Raw genomic sequence first — 17,016 nt, 5'->3', positions numbered from 1 at the left:
GTAGGAAATGATGAAATCTGATGATTTGACTTATATTTGTCTAATGAATGTCGCACTCAAGCTATGTGAAAATGATCGCTATAAAGTAATCTGAATGTTGAAGCGTTGTAGGGAATGAAATCTGATGATTTGACTTATATTTGTCTAATGAATATCATGCTTAAACTATGTAGGTGGACCCTCTATACGGTAATCTGAATGTTGAAATTTTTGTAGGAAATCTAATATGACGTTGTCTTCTATCTCCATGATTCTGTATAAATTCGAACCTAGAATTCTCTGATGCGAAGACCTTGCCATTTGGCTTCATTAATTACTGTAAATAAAATCCAAGACATACGATGGAAAAAAAAAGTTGAAAATTTCAAATCTCGGTATTACCAATAACACAATGGTGAAATCTGATGGTTTGACTTAGATTTGTCCACTGAATGTCACATTCAAATTATGTAGCAGGGCCCGCTGCAATGTAATATGAACGTTGAAGCTTTGTAGGGAATGATGAAATCTGATGATTTTACTTATATTTGTCTAATGAATGTCACACTAAAGCTATGTAAAAGTGACCTTTATAATGTTATCTGAACGTTGAAGCTTTTGTAGGGAATAATGAAGTCTGATGATTTTATTTATATTTGTCTAATGAATGTCACACTCAAGCTATGTAAAAGTGACCACTATAATATAATTTGAATGTTGAAGCTTTTGTAGGAAATGATGAAATCTGATGATTTGACTTATATTTGTCTAATGAATGTCGCACTCAAGCTATGTGAAAATGATCGCTATAAAGTAATCTGAATGTTGAAGCGTTGTAGGGAATGAAATCTGATGATTTGACTTATATTTGTCTAATGAATATCATGCTTAAACTATGTAGGTGGACCCTCTATACGGTAATCTGAATGTTGAAATTTTTGTAGGAAATCTAATATGACGTTGTCTTCTATCTCCATGATTCTGTATAAATTCGAACCTAGAATTCTCTGATGCGAAGACCTTGCCATTTGGCTTCATTAATTACTGTAAATAAAATCCAAGACATACGATGGAAAAAAAAAGTTGAAAATTTCAAATCTCGGTATTACCAATAACACAATGGTGAAATCTGATGGTTTGACTTAGATTTGTCCACTGAATGTCACATTCAAATTATGTAGCAGGGCCCGCTGCAATGTAATATGAACGTTGAAGCTTTGTAGGGAATGATGAAATCTGATGATTTTACTTATATTTGTCTAATGAATGTCACACTAAAGCTATGTAAAAGTGACCTTTATAATGTTATCTGAACGTTGAAGCTTTTGTAGGGAATAATGAAGTCTGATGATTTTATTTATATTTGTCTAATGAATGTCACACTCAAGCTATGTAAAAGTGACCACTATAATGTAATCTGAATGTTGAAGCTTTTGTAGGGAATGATGAAATCTGATGATTTGACTTATATTTGTCTAATGAATGTCGCACTCAAGCTATGTGAAAATGATCGCTATAAAGTAATCTGAATGTTGAAGCTTTTGTAGGGAATGAAATCTGATGATTTGACTTATATTTGTCTAATGAATGTCGCACTCAAGCTATGTGAAAATGATCGCAATAAAGTAATCTGAATGTTGAAGCGTTGTAGGGAATGAAATCTGATGATTTGACTTATATTTGTCTAATGAATATCACGCTTAAACTATGTAGGTGGACCCTCTATACGGTAATCTGAATGTTGAAATTTTTGTAGGAAATCTAATATGACGTTGTCTTCTATCTCCATAATTCTGTATAAATTCGAACCTAGAATTCTCTGATGCGAAGACCTTGCCATTTGGCTTCATTAATTAATGTAAATCAAATCCAAGACATACCATGGGAAAACAAGTTGAAGATTTCAAATCTCGGAATTACCAATAACACAATGGTGAAATCTGATGGCTAGACTTATATTTTTCCACTGAATGTCACATTCAAATTATGTAGCAGGGTCCGCTGTAATGTAATATGAACGTTGAAGCTTTTGAAGGAAATGATGAAATCTGATGGTTTGACTTATATTTGTCTAATGAATGTCGCACTCAAGCTATGTGAAAGTCATCGCTATAATGTAATCTGAATGTTGAAGCTTTTGTAGGGAATGATGAAATCTGATGATTCGACTTATGTTTGTATAATGAATGTCACATTCAAATTATGTAGCATTGCCAGCTGTAATGTAATATGAACGTTGAATCTTTGTAGGGAATGTTGAAATCTGATGATTTGTCTTATATTTGTTTAATGAATGTCACACTTAAACTATGTAGGTGGACCTTCAATAATGTAATCTGAACGTTGAAATTTTTGTAGGGAATTTAATTTGACAGTGAAGATAACGCAATTGATTAACAGTGTCTTTACTGCCGTAGGACCATTGTGGTCCAGGACAAAGAGCCCCTTTTTCAAGAGTAGAGGTACGCAGATTCGACGAAGTTATTTAACTTTTTGATCAAAATACCAGTGCCGGCGTCTTTGCATAGGGGTAGCGCATCATCCCCGTGATCTGGGCGTCCCGGATTCGAATCCTGGTTCGGGCATGGTTGTTCTTCATCTGTGTTCTATCTGTGAGGTGTGTGAATGTGCCTCCCTGTAAAAAGGGGTTGTGCAAGCGAATGTGTGAGTTTCATCTTCATATGAGCTAGAAGTCAGACTTCTACCCTCGGGTGCTCAGAGCTCTTTACCCTTAGAAGCTACTGCACCTTCTTTCCGTGGTAACGCGAACACGGCATCATCATCAAAATATCAGAAATTACAACAATTTTTAAAGACATATATTAAGTGACAATATATATTCCCAAATATTTTTTTTAAATATAAAACCTGAAAGAGGTTGGCATTGTAAAAATTTTAATATTGAACTGGTTTATTATGTATGAACCATAATCAGTGCCATAGTACGCAGTTTAATTTTTTCTGGCATTATAACTCGGAAAATGAATTATGAAATTGTTTATAAATATTTGGATGTTTTCATTACAAATGCATGTAAAATTCAAGCACCTTATAGTCACTGAATTTTACATTCACATTTTAATTTCAAATCAAGATCCCATCGAATATAACGAATGCCCCACATATTATCAGATACCAATTCCTTATTTACAAAGAAATTCAAGGAAAAATAAATAATGTAGTTTAAACTCTGAATATAAAAAAATGATATTGAATACTTAATTTCATTCTGAAGAATAGTTTGCACATTTAAAACTGAAAATTTCAATTGAAAAACTTTTGATCAAAAATATTTTTAATTGTTAAGCAGCAAATACACTTGTTATATCTTCCGGAGATTATTATCATTATTTCATTCAAAATATAATGCACATTGTTGATTATGAATCTGAGATCTTACAATAAATTATTTTATTTATCAGCACTAAAATGGAATCAAGGAAAATTTTCTTTTACTTTATTTCAAAGTAATATTCAAGGAATTCAATAAACCCTGTTATCTATAAAGCTCAAATAAGTTGAGTAACCTTTCTGAGCAGGATATTGTAGTTACCATATACCATACATTCACTTTTAGATATAATCATCCAAGTGATCCAAAGGATACATCTATGCACTCTGCTTCTTATAGCAAAGAGTAAACCTCTGGCTAGGATCTATCCGATGTTTTGTGGAGATTTGATAGAAGAAATTTGATACGCAGTAAATGTCCCTAAAACTACCTCAAGCAAAAAGGCTCAAATTTTTATAAAACTTTACTGTGGTATGCTCTGTAGGGGAGCCACAAAACTCTGTTACCTAATAGACGCAAAAAAAAAAAAAAAAAAAAAAAATGAGCAGCCTACTTGTGTATGTGGATGTTTTTACTAATACTGTTACAGCAAGGCTCCACAAAATGTAGTTCAGAAATAGGAGTTTTTATCATGCGAATTGTGAGAACATAATGCTGGTTTAGTTTGGGATTTTTGAAGCCATAAAATGCACTGCCAGAAAATTGACGATTTACCTCTTTGAGGCATCAAGATTTAGCGTTATTAAAAAATGATAAAAAGTCACATTTAGCGACTTATAGCTAACAAAAAGTTGCGACTTGGTGCGAATGTCAGCCCTGTACCCGATTTTTCTGTATGGGCAATAAAGGGTAGGGTCGTAAGAAGTTATCGTCCGAAGAAGCGCATAGAAAAAAAAAATGTCAATGAACGCGAAACAGCAAGAAAGTATCAAAACTATATATATATATATCCTGCGTTTCTAAAATAGTCACGTGATCATTCCAAACTAGTTTAAACCGGCTTTACACACACACAACCTCGAGAAAACCTTTGGAGCTAAAATTTTTAGAATTGGATTGATTTTGAGATGGCTAAAAAACCATTGGTTATTTTAAACGTTGTTAATTGCGAAATATGAGCCATTTGAGAACATGTTTTTCTATTAGATTGATACCGTGTATTTAAAAAAAATAACTTGAAATTTTCGATAACAGATTTCAATTTAAAAAAAAATTATCTTCAATTTTTTTTTTCTTTATTATTCTCGCCAAGAGAATTATGGTATGCAGATCAATTGGTTGGATCATCTGCTTCAATGAAAGACTTTATTTTAAGTGCATCTGTTAAAGATAATATAACTCTGTTTATCTTGTTGATATTGCTAAGAGGAGAGAAAAAGAAACTGAATTCGGCGCACAAATTCAAAACTGATTTATCCTATTATTTTAGTGAGTTTATGAATTTTCTAGTCTTTATGTTACGAATTTGCCTGTAATGATAATTTAAATCAAATGCAAACCTAAAACTGTAATTTGAAATAATTTTTTAGAAATTTATTCAAATAGATAAACCGTGAAAGATATTGATACTTTTTTGTTTTCAAAAATTCATTGTAAAGTTGAGTTTTGGCAAAATACAAAAGAAATCATTAGAAGTTTAAAAAAATGAGGATTTTAATAAATCAAATTAATTTAAGCATTTCAGTTCAATGCCATCCTGAAGTAATGGTTCGAAAGTAAAAATCATACATTAACCCTTTTGGGACGGGAAGCCTCTATCCTAGACGCACGCACGGGACGGAGAGTATGCGAAAGGAATCATCCCTTAGGACGGGGTTTTTGCGTCCCTAAGCCTAACTTTGACAAATCGCTGTTTTTTTTTGTTTGTTTTTTGTTTTCCATAATAAACTGAAACAAGGCTTTACGTAATAAAAAGAGAAGTGCGCATAATGTATCCGAAAGTTAAGCGAAATACAACAGAACTGACGTTAAAGCACAAAAATAGTTATGGTTACACAGTAATAACAAAAAAGAGAAGACAAGAATTCGATGGGAGATTAGAATCGCGAATGTTTTTATTAAGTGGAAAGTCACACGATCCAGCTCTGTTTATTTACATTACTCTTACCCCCCCCCTCCCCCTCCCGCAACAGCTGATGAGTAAAATACCAAAGGCTGAATATAAACAAACTGAAGATCGGGATACTAAAACTGTATTTATTTCAAAAGTAATGGACACAGGGAGACATAAGTGGCTTTTAAAAATTGTTCCAGTTTAAAATGCACATATGCATCACCCATGAGTTCGATTTCCGAAAAAGCACAGATGGTACGCCCGGCTGTGAGAGACGTTTGTTGGTGATGCATATGTGACAAATCCGTCGCAAAAAAGTCTTAATATTTCAAAAAAAATTTATTGCTTATTTGGAAACTCGAAGATTCACATTTCTTTTTTCCCCAGTTATTCAGTGTAATGTATGCTGAATCTCATTAACATATCTCTATTTGGAGGCGTAAAAATTTTTATGAAACAAGTCTGTAGAGCGTATACAAAAATATAAGCAACATTTTCAAGTAAAAAGAATCTTTTATTTTTGTCTTAGTAGTAATTTAAATTTATATAGGACATTCTTTCAAAGCAATCGCATTTGCCTTTTATATACAAATGCAAATGTATTTTCTATACAAATGCAAATGTATTTTCTATACAAATGCAAATGTATTTTCTATACAAATGCAATAGTATTTTTTATACAAATGCAATAGTATTTTTTATCAAATGCAATAGTATTTTTTATCAAATGCAATTGTATTTTTTATACAAATGCAATAGTATTTTTTATCAAATGCAATTGTATTTTTTATACAAATGCAATAGTATTTTTTATCAAATGCAATTGTATTTTTTATCAAATGCAATTGTATTTTTTATACAAATGCAATAACTTAGTAAAGACTAAAACTTTAAAAATATTTTTAAATATTGCTTCTTATTTGGGAAATAATCGTAGTAGTTGAGTTCATTAGTGTTTGTTTCTGCCAACACTTTGTCTTAAAACTAACTAAAATTAAAAACATTTACAGATTCTTTTAGCAAGTTTTTTTATGTTGTCCATGTTCATTTTCTTTGGAGGAACTGGAGATGAATTGAATGACCAATTTACTGCAAAAGTTTGAATTTATGTAATAATAATCCTCGCCTGATGTTGTTGTGGTGATCTATAGATGTTGTCTTCCCAGCATATCTGAAACATTATGTACTATTACATAAGCATAGCATTTGATATTATTCAATTGAAAAATTATGTATTATTACGAAACTTTATTCATTATTCAATTGAAAAATTATGTATTATTACGAAATTTTTCAATTGAATAATATGCATTATTCAATCGAAAAATTATATATTATTACGAAATATTATGCATTATTCAATCGAAAAATTATGTATTATTACGAAATATTATGCATTATTCAATCGAAAAATTATGTATTATTACGAAATATTATGCATTATTCAATCGAAAAATTATTATTACGAAACTTTACGTATTATTCCATTGAAAACTCATGTATTATTACGAAACTTTCTGTATTATTCAATTGAAAAATTATGCATTATTATTACGAAACGTTATGTATTATTCAACTGAAAAAGAAATTAATCTTTTCCTTAGAGAGAACAGATTAATATTCCAACAAAAGTTTTCCTTTAAATACGGATTGGTTAATTGTTATTGCATTAGCCATTAAAAAAAGTTATTTTACTCACAAAATTAATTATAAAGTCTACAATCGTCTGCAGAATGCTACTTTTCTTATAAAATTGTGTGATCAAATATTTTACGAATATATTTTTTTGATAAAAATATTTATTATTGGTCATAATTATCGCACATCTACTTTTATACGTAATATTATTGAAGTAGATGTCGGTATTTATTAAGATGATTAATATTAGGATCAATATATTGAATACTTAAGTGAAAGTAATGAAACGTACTGGAATCTGACAAATTATTTTTGGCAAACAGTTAATATTATTCTTATATTTTTAAATTTATAGAATTTGTATTCTTTAACCACTTGTTTTATTTTCTTTTATATCTAATAAGATAACACTTTCTATTTTTGGAATACTTTCTTATTTTGAGTCAAATGGAAATCCATTGAATACTTGAATTATCTATGTATTCGGAGTAATTTTACAATTGAATTATTTAGCTATTATTATATTATTAAATATATTCAATTATATTATTGAATTTAAATAAACCATTCAATAGTATAATAGTAATTATACTATTCAATGACTTATTTTTTCTTACCACTACCAAAATTCAATAAATCGATGTACGTATGGCACTCGGACAAAACAGTTAAGCGGTTAAAAATTTTTACCTGGAAAATTAAAGTTTTTAAATTAACATTACTTCAACCCTCTTTTATCTTAACGGCTTGATTGGAAATCCACCACTGGTTGCCAAATAATACAGAACGCGCCTGCATCATAATATAAAGACACAGAAAAGGAGATTAGTTAATTAGTACCTACTAGGGATTGCAATACCGGTATACCGGGATACCGAATACCGGTATTTTGAGCCATTTGTACAATTTTGTAATACCGGTATTCACAAGTTTAAATACCGGTTTTTCGGTATTTACTAGAAATTTTTAAAATTGTCTCCACTATATGTTCAGGGATCGCCAACATAGCAAAATAGTATACGTTTTTTGTTTTTATGTTTCCCTAACGGGCGAAATTAATTAGCTAATTAATGGCTTAATTAATTGCTTAAATCTAAATTAGCGAAACATGGATTATCCTTGAAAGAAGATATTGTATCCATAATGACTGATGGAGCAACAATTATGAAAAAAGTTGGAAAGTTGATTGGTGCAAATTAGCAGTTCTGTTATGCACATGGAATTCAATTAGGAGTAATAGATGTATTATACCAAAAAGATAAAGAACAGAAGAATCCAAATGCTGTGGATATAGAAACTTCGGATTCCAACTTTGAAAAGAGTAAGAGTGAGAGCTCTATTGACAATGAAGATACTGACAATGTAATTGTTGAAGAAGATATTGCTAATGAGGATGAAATATTAACCTATCAAGAATTGCTTCCTATAATAAATGTAAAGTTCGAAAAATTGTTAAGATATTTAAACGTTCCCCATAAAAAGGATATATTACTAAAATTTAAACTAACTGAAAATAAAACAAAATATATGTTAATATGAGATTCTAAAACACGTTGGAACAGTTTACTCCTAATGATAGAACGATTTTTGAAACTGAGAAATCCAATCCTAAAAGCAATAATCGACTTAAACCTGTAAATTAATTTTTAGATAGTGAATTCGACTTAAGCAGAGCAGCAGAACTATATCAGCTCTACTTACAATAAAACTGACTATTCAGGCATTATTTCGGAGAGATTCTAATTTATTAACAGCTAATGCAACAATACATTTCATGTTGCATTCACTGGAAGAACAGCACACATCACTATCTGAAGAATTATATATTACATTGAGAAATCGCACAGAAGAAAGGCATACCGAAATAGAAAATGTCTTGTGTTTTCTTTCCTTTTCTAAAATTTCTAATACCGGTATTAAAACCGGTATCCCGGTATTAAGATTTAAAAAATACCGAATACCGGTATTGAAATTTTGGTCCGGTATTGCAATCCCTAGTACCTACGTTATTTTTTATACATGGCAAATAAAGAAAAGATTAAAAATTCCGTTCTTGCCTAGATAGCAATAATATAAAACTTACATATACACCTATTAAAAATGTGAGAAATGCCAGAGCGATTGTCAGCTTCCAGCACGCTGGAAAGAAGGTCAATGGGATGGTTTGTATCAAAATGGAAATACCGATACCACCAAATGTCATCACAAACAGGGTAACAAGAAGTACGTGAGCAATGAATAACCTTTCCTCTTTATGATCTTCATCAAACAGCTGGAATATGAAAAGAATTTGAGTAAGACACAAATATCAAATGTGAAAATGTTAATGATATCCGACATAAAATGCAAAATAAAAACATAAGAATATATTATCGTGTAAGCCTGACACCAACCCTAACTGATTCACGACTGTTAATCATATTTGCTATCTAATTAGAGTGAGTGTTCTTTTTGATGGTCCACATAATACTGCAAAAAAACTGCAAATCTTTTCCAACTATCTTGGTGAAATTTTAGCATATGTATAATGGAGCTTGGTGATTTCGCTAAACTTTTAGCTAGAAATTGTCAAGTAAAAGCGGGAATACAACCATCTTGGTGGAATCTCACCATCTTGTATATAATGGAGTTTGTCGATCTTGTCGTATTCTGATTCTAATGATGATTAGGTGTGTGCCATTGAATATCGCCAAGTAATCTCTGGTTCATTAAAAAACACACAAGTACAATAATAAGATTTACCCTTCTCTAGTACAGAGAAGAGATATTAGACAAGGTATCGTCTGATTAGATAGAAGGCGTGAAACAAAAAGGTCAATGAACATATTAAGATGCAAGAAACATTTAGCTAACGTAGTTGTCGATCAGATTTTTCTGAAAATAGGAGAATGAGGTTTAGGAGACTTTAAAGATCTTAAAAGGTCAAGGATGGGTAAAAGGGTTTCGAATCGAAAACAGGATTGTCCCATGTTTCTAGGTTCTTTATCACTTCTACTTAACAATGACCTCAAGTTTAATTTAGTTATATTAACGCCCCGTTTAAAGCAACACTAGGGCTATTTTGGGACGGACCTCGTCATTTTGAATCGCGGTCAGATGACGAGGACAATACTTGAACTGCCCCCCTCTCCACTCCACACCACACCACACCAAAGGGAGGACGTTCGGCCCTGATAGATTTATCGTGCAACAGATCCCCTTACGCGGCAGTTCTTCGGTGGAATGGTATCTCGAACTTGAAACCCTACGGCTCACAAGCCGAGACCTAACCACCAGGTCATCACGGCCCAACAATGACCTCAAATAGCCTATGATTATAAAATTATGACAATCAATCCTATACCATTTTTAAAAATGGTTTACGTTGAATAAGATAAATTCTTTAAAATCTAATATTTAAGTTTGGACAATTTTTCAAAAGTTTTATTAAAAGTGAAAAAAAAAAGCAAATATTGAGAATTTTTTTCAAATCTGGAACAAAAAAATTTTGAATTTACCCTTGTAATCTGGAACATTTTATCATATTTATATGATTCGTTTAAGAAATACACTTATTAACTCGCTGATTGCTCTGCGACTCACCTGTGATGCATACCTATTATCTAATTATACGACTCCCTCTTTACTATAGCTAAGAGATAGCAAAGGAAAGCTAAATCTTATTATACAGCTGATCCAAATCACATTATTATGGCCAAGGACGTGTTAAATTACTTTTAACTTTAGAAAATGAAGGATGATAAATAGTTTGCAAACAAAACTCATGCCTAAAAATTTTTTTTCATTGTTTATTGACTATTTAATTTGTTTTTCAGTGTTTAACTTTTATTTCAGAAATCAATAAATAAATAAATATTTTTTTTATTCAAGAAAAATTTAGTTTTTTTACTCATGAAATAAATTTTATATGTTAGGCATATTTTTATTTTCTGAAGAATTCTCCATCCCAAGAAACATTCAAAATATGCGAGTAATTAAAATTTCTTATTTCAATATAATTTACGACTTTATAAATAAAAGACGGAATAATTAGTTTCTGAGGAATTCTCCATGCCAAATAATATTCAAAATATACGAGTAATTCAAATTTCTTATTTCAGTATAATTTACGACTTTATAAATAAAAGACGGAATAATTAGTTGGAGAAATTCTCCATACCAAATAACAGTCAAAATACATGAGTAATTAAAATTTCTTATTTCAGTATATTTTACGACTTTATAAATAAAAGACGGAATAATTAGATTCTGAAGCATTCTCCATGCCAAATAACATTCAAAATTTTTGAGAAATTAAAATTTCTAATTTCAATATAATTTACGACTTCGTAAATAAAATGCAGAATAATCCAAAATATCTCATTTTCATTCAAAACTAAAAAAATCAATTCTTTCTCGACTAATCCGATGTATCTTATCTCTTTAATTAAGACAATGAACTCTTTAGTCATCAAATACGTATTAAATTATGCCTACCACATAAATACAGCTAGTATAATTTAAATCTCTTAAATGTTACCTTTTCAAGCACAACATTGCGGCACAATCTAAAGAAGATGAGCAAGGAATTTCCTTACACCAATCCCAAGAGTATTTTTTCGCGTGTTAAATGTAACGATTTGTTTACATTTGGATTTCTCTAAAGAACGAATTGTTCATTAAAATTATAAAGATGATTTTTAAAGATAGTGACGTTTATACTTTCTTTTAACACATAAAAATTTTATTTTAATTTTAATCGGAAGGAAATTTATGAAAATAATAAAAATACCCTGCATAGCATTAATGTGGGTATCATATTTATTATGATGATCAAATATATAAGTGAAAAGTGCTTCTGTTAATTAATATAATTTGTTTAGCAGTGTAATTACGATTTATCATATCTGTATCTTATTTAAAACAGTGAAAATGGTCTCCCCAACCTTTCTCGCAAACTCTTAAATAAACGTCTAATTCCTCTTCTCCACATAAAAGTGTGAACCATGGGTAGACAGACCATGAATGACTTTCATGGCGTTGGTGAACAATAATTATGAAATATGGTGTGAACTCAGCATTTTTTCTGAATATATCAGAATATATATTTCCAGATATATATTTATATATATTTTGAAATATATTTTCCATTTATTTTTATTATTATTTATTATATATTTTATTATCTATTATTTAGAATATACATTTCCAAATATATATTATCCATATATAGTTCCAAATATATATTTTGGACATCTTTTTATAGGTCGATTGAAATCCAAATTTGCTAGTAGCGGTTGTGTTTCGGAATTTCAAATCAGTGATGATATATAGTCAATACTTCAATGATATGTAACAGCATCTAAGGATCTGTCGCTCAGTTGACAGACATGATTTTTACTTTGGCCGCTAGAATATCCAAATCACAAACAGTGCGATTTATTTTTAAAGTAGTCAGTATATAATGGAACGATCATTACTGATGAGTAGTATTATAGTGTCATTTTCAGCATCAACATAAATATATTACAGAAGATTTGATTGGTGTATGCCATGCATAGAAAGAAGAACGCAGTGAATAGCTATAATGTCTGCATTAAAGATCTGAATGCAGACCCTCTTGAAATCTCTTCAAGCATTATCTTTGAAATAATAGTAGTAACTACAATAACTGTGGAATAAAAATTCGGAAAAAGTGCATTCATTTTCATTTAACCTACATTTAACAAAGAAAAGAAAAATGAGTAATTGAGTAAACTAAAAACTATCTGAAACTAAACTTAAATCGAAGAGGGAATTAAAAAGCATGTTACCTTACATGGACAACGATTTTTACGTCTTGGAGGATTTTCTGGTATCTGAATGCTGTTACGAATTATCTCTTGATATGATAAGCGATTAGACACTTCTTGATTCTGTCCATTTAGGTTTCTATTTTCTACTCGCCGAATATTGCTGATAGTCGGATCATATGTAGGATTAATGTAGATGTTGCTGATTCTTCGATCTTTGCCAGAATTAGAGGGAAATGGCAATGTGTTTTGATGCATCTTTTAAGTGACGTAAATCTTTACCTAAATTTCACGTCTTAATACTTATTAGCTGTTTATTCATTACAAAAATCTACACTAACCGTGATTAATTTATAAGTATCGCTCATAAACCATACTAAAGAATCTGTACTTGTCTCTGGGTATAACAAGTATGCATTCCACCACAATTATTTCTACCGTTGCCAAACGAAATTAATATTATTTCATATATAATATTGAATTGCTGTCAGTCTAGACAATTATGGTCTAAGTGTAAGTTCGTTCATACACTGGAGTGCAGATAATGCAGTGGAACAACATAGTTTCTGAAACTTATAATTATCTCTATGGTTTTTATTAACACCTTGACTGCCTTGGGGGTTGCTGATTATCTGCGGACCTTTATAAATCTCATTTTAAGAAATTCAACACGGCTGTCAATGAATGAAATGATAAATATCGTAAATAAGCACGTGAAGCAGTAAGGCGATTTCTATGCGACACATGCATGATAACTTACGATTATTCCAATCATTAGTAAGAACAATACGGAAAATCATCGCCGGAACTACGTTGCCTCAACAGCATTGCCTTATTACCTGAAAGTTCTGATTATGGCATAGGAATTATACTACCACCACAATGTCGCCGGTTCATTATTACCCAGCATTTTGATTATGCCATAAGAGTTACAATGTTTCACAGCATATCGCATGCTCATTATTACCCGACATTTATGACTATGCATAGGAGCTACGATGCTTCCAGAGCGTCGCCTGAGCATTATTATCTGACATTTTTGATTATGACATAGGAGTTACAATGCTCCATAGCATTTTTTGCACATTATTACCTGACATTGGCGATTATGGCATAGGGACTATGTTTCCTCCACAGCAAAGCCGGCTCGTTATTACCCGCCACTTTTGATTATGACATAGGAGTTACAATTCTTTACGGCATTGCTTTTGCATTATGACCTGACACTTGTGATTATGGCATAGAAACTATGCTGTCTCCACAGCATAACTGGCTCGTTATTACCCGACACTTTGATTATGGCATACGAGTTGCAATGCTTCATAGCATATCACATACGCATTATTATCCGATATTTGTGATTATATTATAGGAGCTACTACGCTCTTTCCAGAATGTCATCTGAAAGTTATTACCCGACATTTTTGATTATGACATAGAAACTGTACGACAGGATTTAGCCTATACAATTAATTGGTTTGTGATATTCTTTTTTTTAACATATGATGAAAACGTATTGTTCGGTGATCAGTTACTAATTGACTCTAGATACGGACCATTTCCGGTTAACAAATATTAAAAACATTTAAAAACTGAATTAAGAAATCATTTAGTAATACAACGAAAATTTATTAATTCGTATGTTTCTAATTTCATTTTATCTGTATTTCAAATTTTTCTCGGGACTTGAATTTCTCAATTTAAAAAAAAATATATATTCCCGTTAAAATAACGTCTGTCATATTTTTCTAGTTTTCATACTTCGAATTCAAAACTAGAATTAGTAAGTATTATCTCACCGAACTATTTATAAACTAAATAATTATTTTTCTATTATAGTTAAGACATAGAAAATAAATGGGTCATCAAATTAGATAGATGGTCGGAATATCAGGTGTTACTCGCGGCGTATTAAAGCTTTTAGCTTACTCAAGAACTTGTATAATGTATTAATTAATTAAAAGAAAGTGATAAAAACATATCACTTTTTAAAAGCTTTTATATCATTATTTATCAGTTGTATTTTTTCTTTTGAAGTTTTGTTACAAAATTCTTGTATTGAAAGTACTAACTATATAGTCATAAAATTATTTATTTACTAGATTTTTTTAAAAAAATGAACAAAAGAAATTAAATCATTAGCATGAATGGTTTATTTATGGTTCATTTATTAAAATTACTTTCTGTTCATTTATTATTTATTAATAAATAATATTAGATTAATCAAAATTTTCTTTTTTTTACTCCTTGAATTTCCTTTTAAGAACACATTAATGGATTGCAATCCGTAAAGTAATTCGATGCAGATTACTCATTGAATTCATATCCCATCTTAACTTCTCTAGAAATAGAAAATTTCATATAAATTTATAAATTGTATCTTTTTCAAAACCTAATTTACGGCTTCTTTTAACTTTGTAAGCATTTTCTTTATTATCAAAATCAAGAAATGTGGAAATGAAGGTTAACTTAAAATGGGATCTTAAAGGAAACAACTTTCAACAAAGGCTAAAATATCGTCTATAATTCAGATTTTTTGTGGTTGACTCAAAGTTAAAACTAAGGATTGTCGGAAAATGAAATTATTTTTGAACTATTTTTGTTAGTTACATCCTTACGTAGTTTGCATCCTCAGTAATAGTAAATTAAATGTTTTAAGATCTTTAACATAGTCGTATATTACACTACTGTAAGACGTATTTAAATTATACATACAGTGGGTAAAAAAAGTTTCCGTACGGAAAACTAAAATAAAAATAAACTAGCAAAATTTCTAATCTTTACTTTTAATCTTTATAAACTACGTATATATTGTAAATATGAGTTTTTAAAGGGAATTTAATAATAAATTTATCTTTTTTACAAAACTCAGCAAGTCCGTTTGCAATTTTTAAGATAAAGGACGAAGTATCATGCAAAAAAAGTTTCCGTACTCAATATGCAAATTTCTCCTGTCGTGATCTACAACTAATTCACAGTAAATTTTCGAAGTTTGATGGTTTGTCAGAGTGAAGAATACGACATAACAACAGTTGTTTAATTCCAGTATTTCGCTGATCGTCTTAAAATGGAAATTCAGAAATCCATTCGAGAGTTAGTGATTCGGTTGTGAAAAAATGGATTATTTAGGGAAAAAAATCAGTGAAATGTCTTACAAACCAAAGTCTACAGTGCAGTATATTATTGAAAGATACATTGATGTGTAAAAATTTGAGGATAGAGATTGATCCCGAAGAACGAAGTTAAATTAGCTTGCATAAAAGAAATATCATGTGTAAGGTGCAAGATAATTCCTCGGATTAGTGCATTTCAACTTGTAACTGATTTAATGGTTAATTACAAAGTTAAATTCGCATCTTAAATTGTGAGAAATATCATTTAAAAAATGGTTATAATAGATGTGGGGTCCGTAAGAAGCCTGTTATAAGTCTCTGCTACAGAAAAAGAGTCTCGAGTTTACAAAGAAGCATATTAGCAAGCCTCGATCTTTTTGAGAATCGGTCCATTTTAATGATTAATCAAAATTTAATATCTGTGGGTCAGATGGTCGAGTTATGATCTGGAGGGAATTAAAACAGCATATATTACTTAAGAACTTATGTGGAACTGTGAAGCTCGGTGATGGTTGGAACATGGTATGAGGGGATATAAGTGCTGCTGGTGTCGGAAATTTAAGTTTTATAGAGGAAAATATGGATAGGTGCATGCATCTTGACATTCTAAAACAAAACGTTTTAACCAATGCAGAAAAACTGTCCCTTGGAATGGACTTTACTTTTCAACAGGACAACGATCTTAGGCACACCTCCAAGATTTGTCAAGAGTAATGTCTCTATAATGTTAAAAAACAGATTCATAGCCCTCCCCAGTTTTCCGATTTAATCCTTATAGGACATTTATTGGAAGAAATCGGTCTTGAACAAGGTTGAACGCAAAAGGGTCATTCAAGACATTTGGAGTCGTATTTCTCCAAAAACAACAAAAAAATTGATGGGGGTTATGTCACAACATTTGAGAGAAGAGAAAAAGGCCAAAGGAAGGCCTACCGATCATTAAATGCAAGTTGGTCAGCATAAAAAAGGTTTTTCATGTACTATGTAAATACCGTACGGAAACTTTTTTGTTCCTTATTAGTGGCATTTTTTTATTCTTTCAATTTAAGTATTTAATTTTCTTCATATTCTTTCCTTTATAATATTCATAAATAATAAATGGAATTGTGTTAAACCAATTTTAAAATTTTCATTTTCGTAACAAAATATTTTGTGCCAAAAATTAAACTT

General features: G+C 30.5%; 1 protein-coding gene across 1 annotated transcript; it reads right to left on the bottom strand.

Annotated features, from left to right (window-relative positions):
* Nucleotides 1-6,186: 6,186 nt before the first annotated feature.
* LOC129976571 (uncharacterized) lies at nucleotides 6,187-13,079 on the bottom strand. Its single transcript, XM_056090201.1, has 3 exons — nucleotides 12,755-13,079; nucleotides 9,046-9,234; nucleotides 6,187-6,495 (listed from the first exon to the last, which is right to left on the bottom strand). The coding sequence occupies exons 1-3, from the start codon at nucleotides 12,989-12,991 to the stop codon at nucleotides 6,430-6,432; spliced, it is 492 nt and encodes a 163-aa protein (XP_055946176.1). The 5' UTR covers nucleotides 12,992-13,079; the 3' UTR covers nucleotides 6,187-6,429.
* Between the last annotated feature and the right edge of the window lie 3,937 nt (nucleotides 13,080-17,016).

The sequence above is a fragment of the Argiope bruennichi genome, chromosome 7 (genome assembly GCF_947563725.1).
Source record: "Argiope bruennichi chromosome 7, qqArgBrue1.1, whole genome shotgun sequence".
In the NCBI taxonomy this organism is placed as follows: Eukaryota; Metazoa; Arthropoda; class Arachnida; order Araneae; family Araneidae; genus Argiope; species Argiope bruennichi.
This window is presented reverse-complemented; position numbering and strand designations above follow the sequence as displayed.

Excerpts from the sequence above, each read along its gene's own strand:
- LOC129976571 (XM_056090201.1), bottom strand. The coding sequence starts at position 12,991 with ATGCATCAAAACACATTGCCATTTCCCTCTAATTCTGGCAAAGATCGA. Across the intron at positions 9,235-12,754 it reads AAAATCGTTGTCCATGTAAG|CTGTTTGATGAAGATCATAA; the intron begins GTAACATGCTTT and ends TTCATATTCCAG. Across the intron at positions 6,496-9,045 it reads CATTTTTAATAGGTGTATAT|ATATGCTGGGAAGACAACAT; the intron begins GTAAGTTTTATA and ends ATAATGTTTCAG.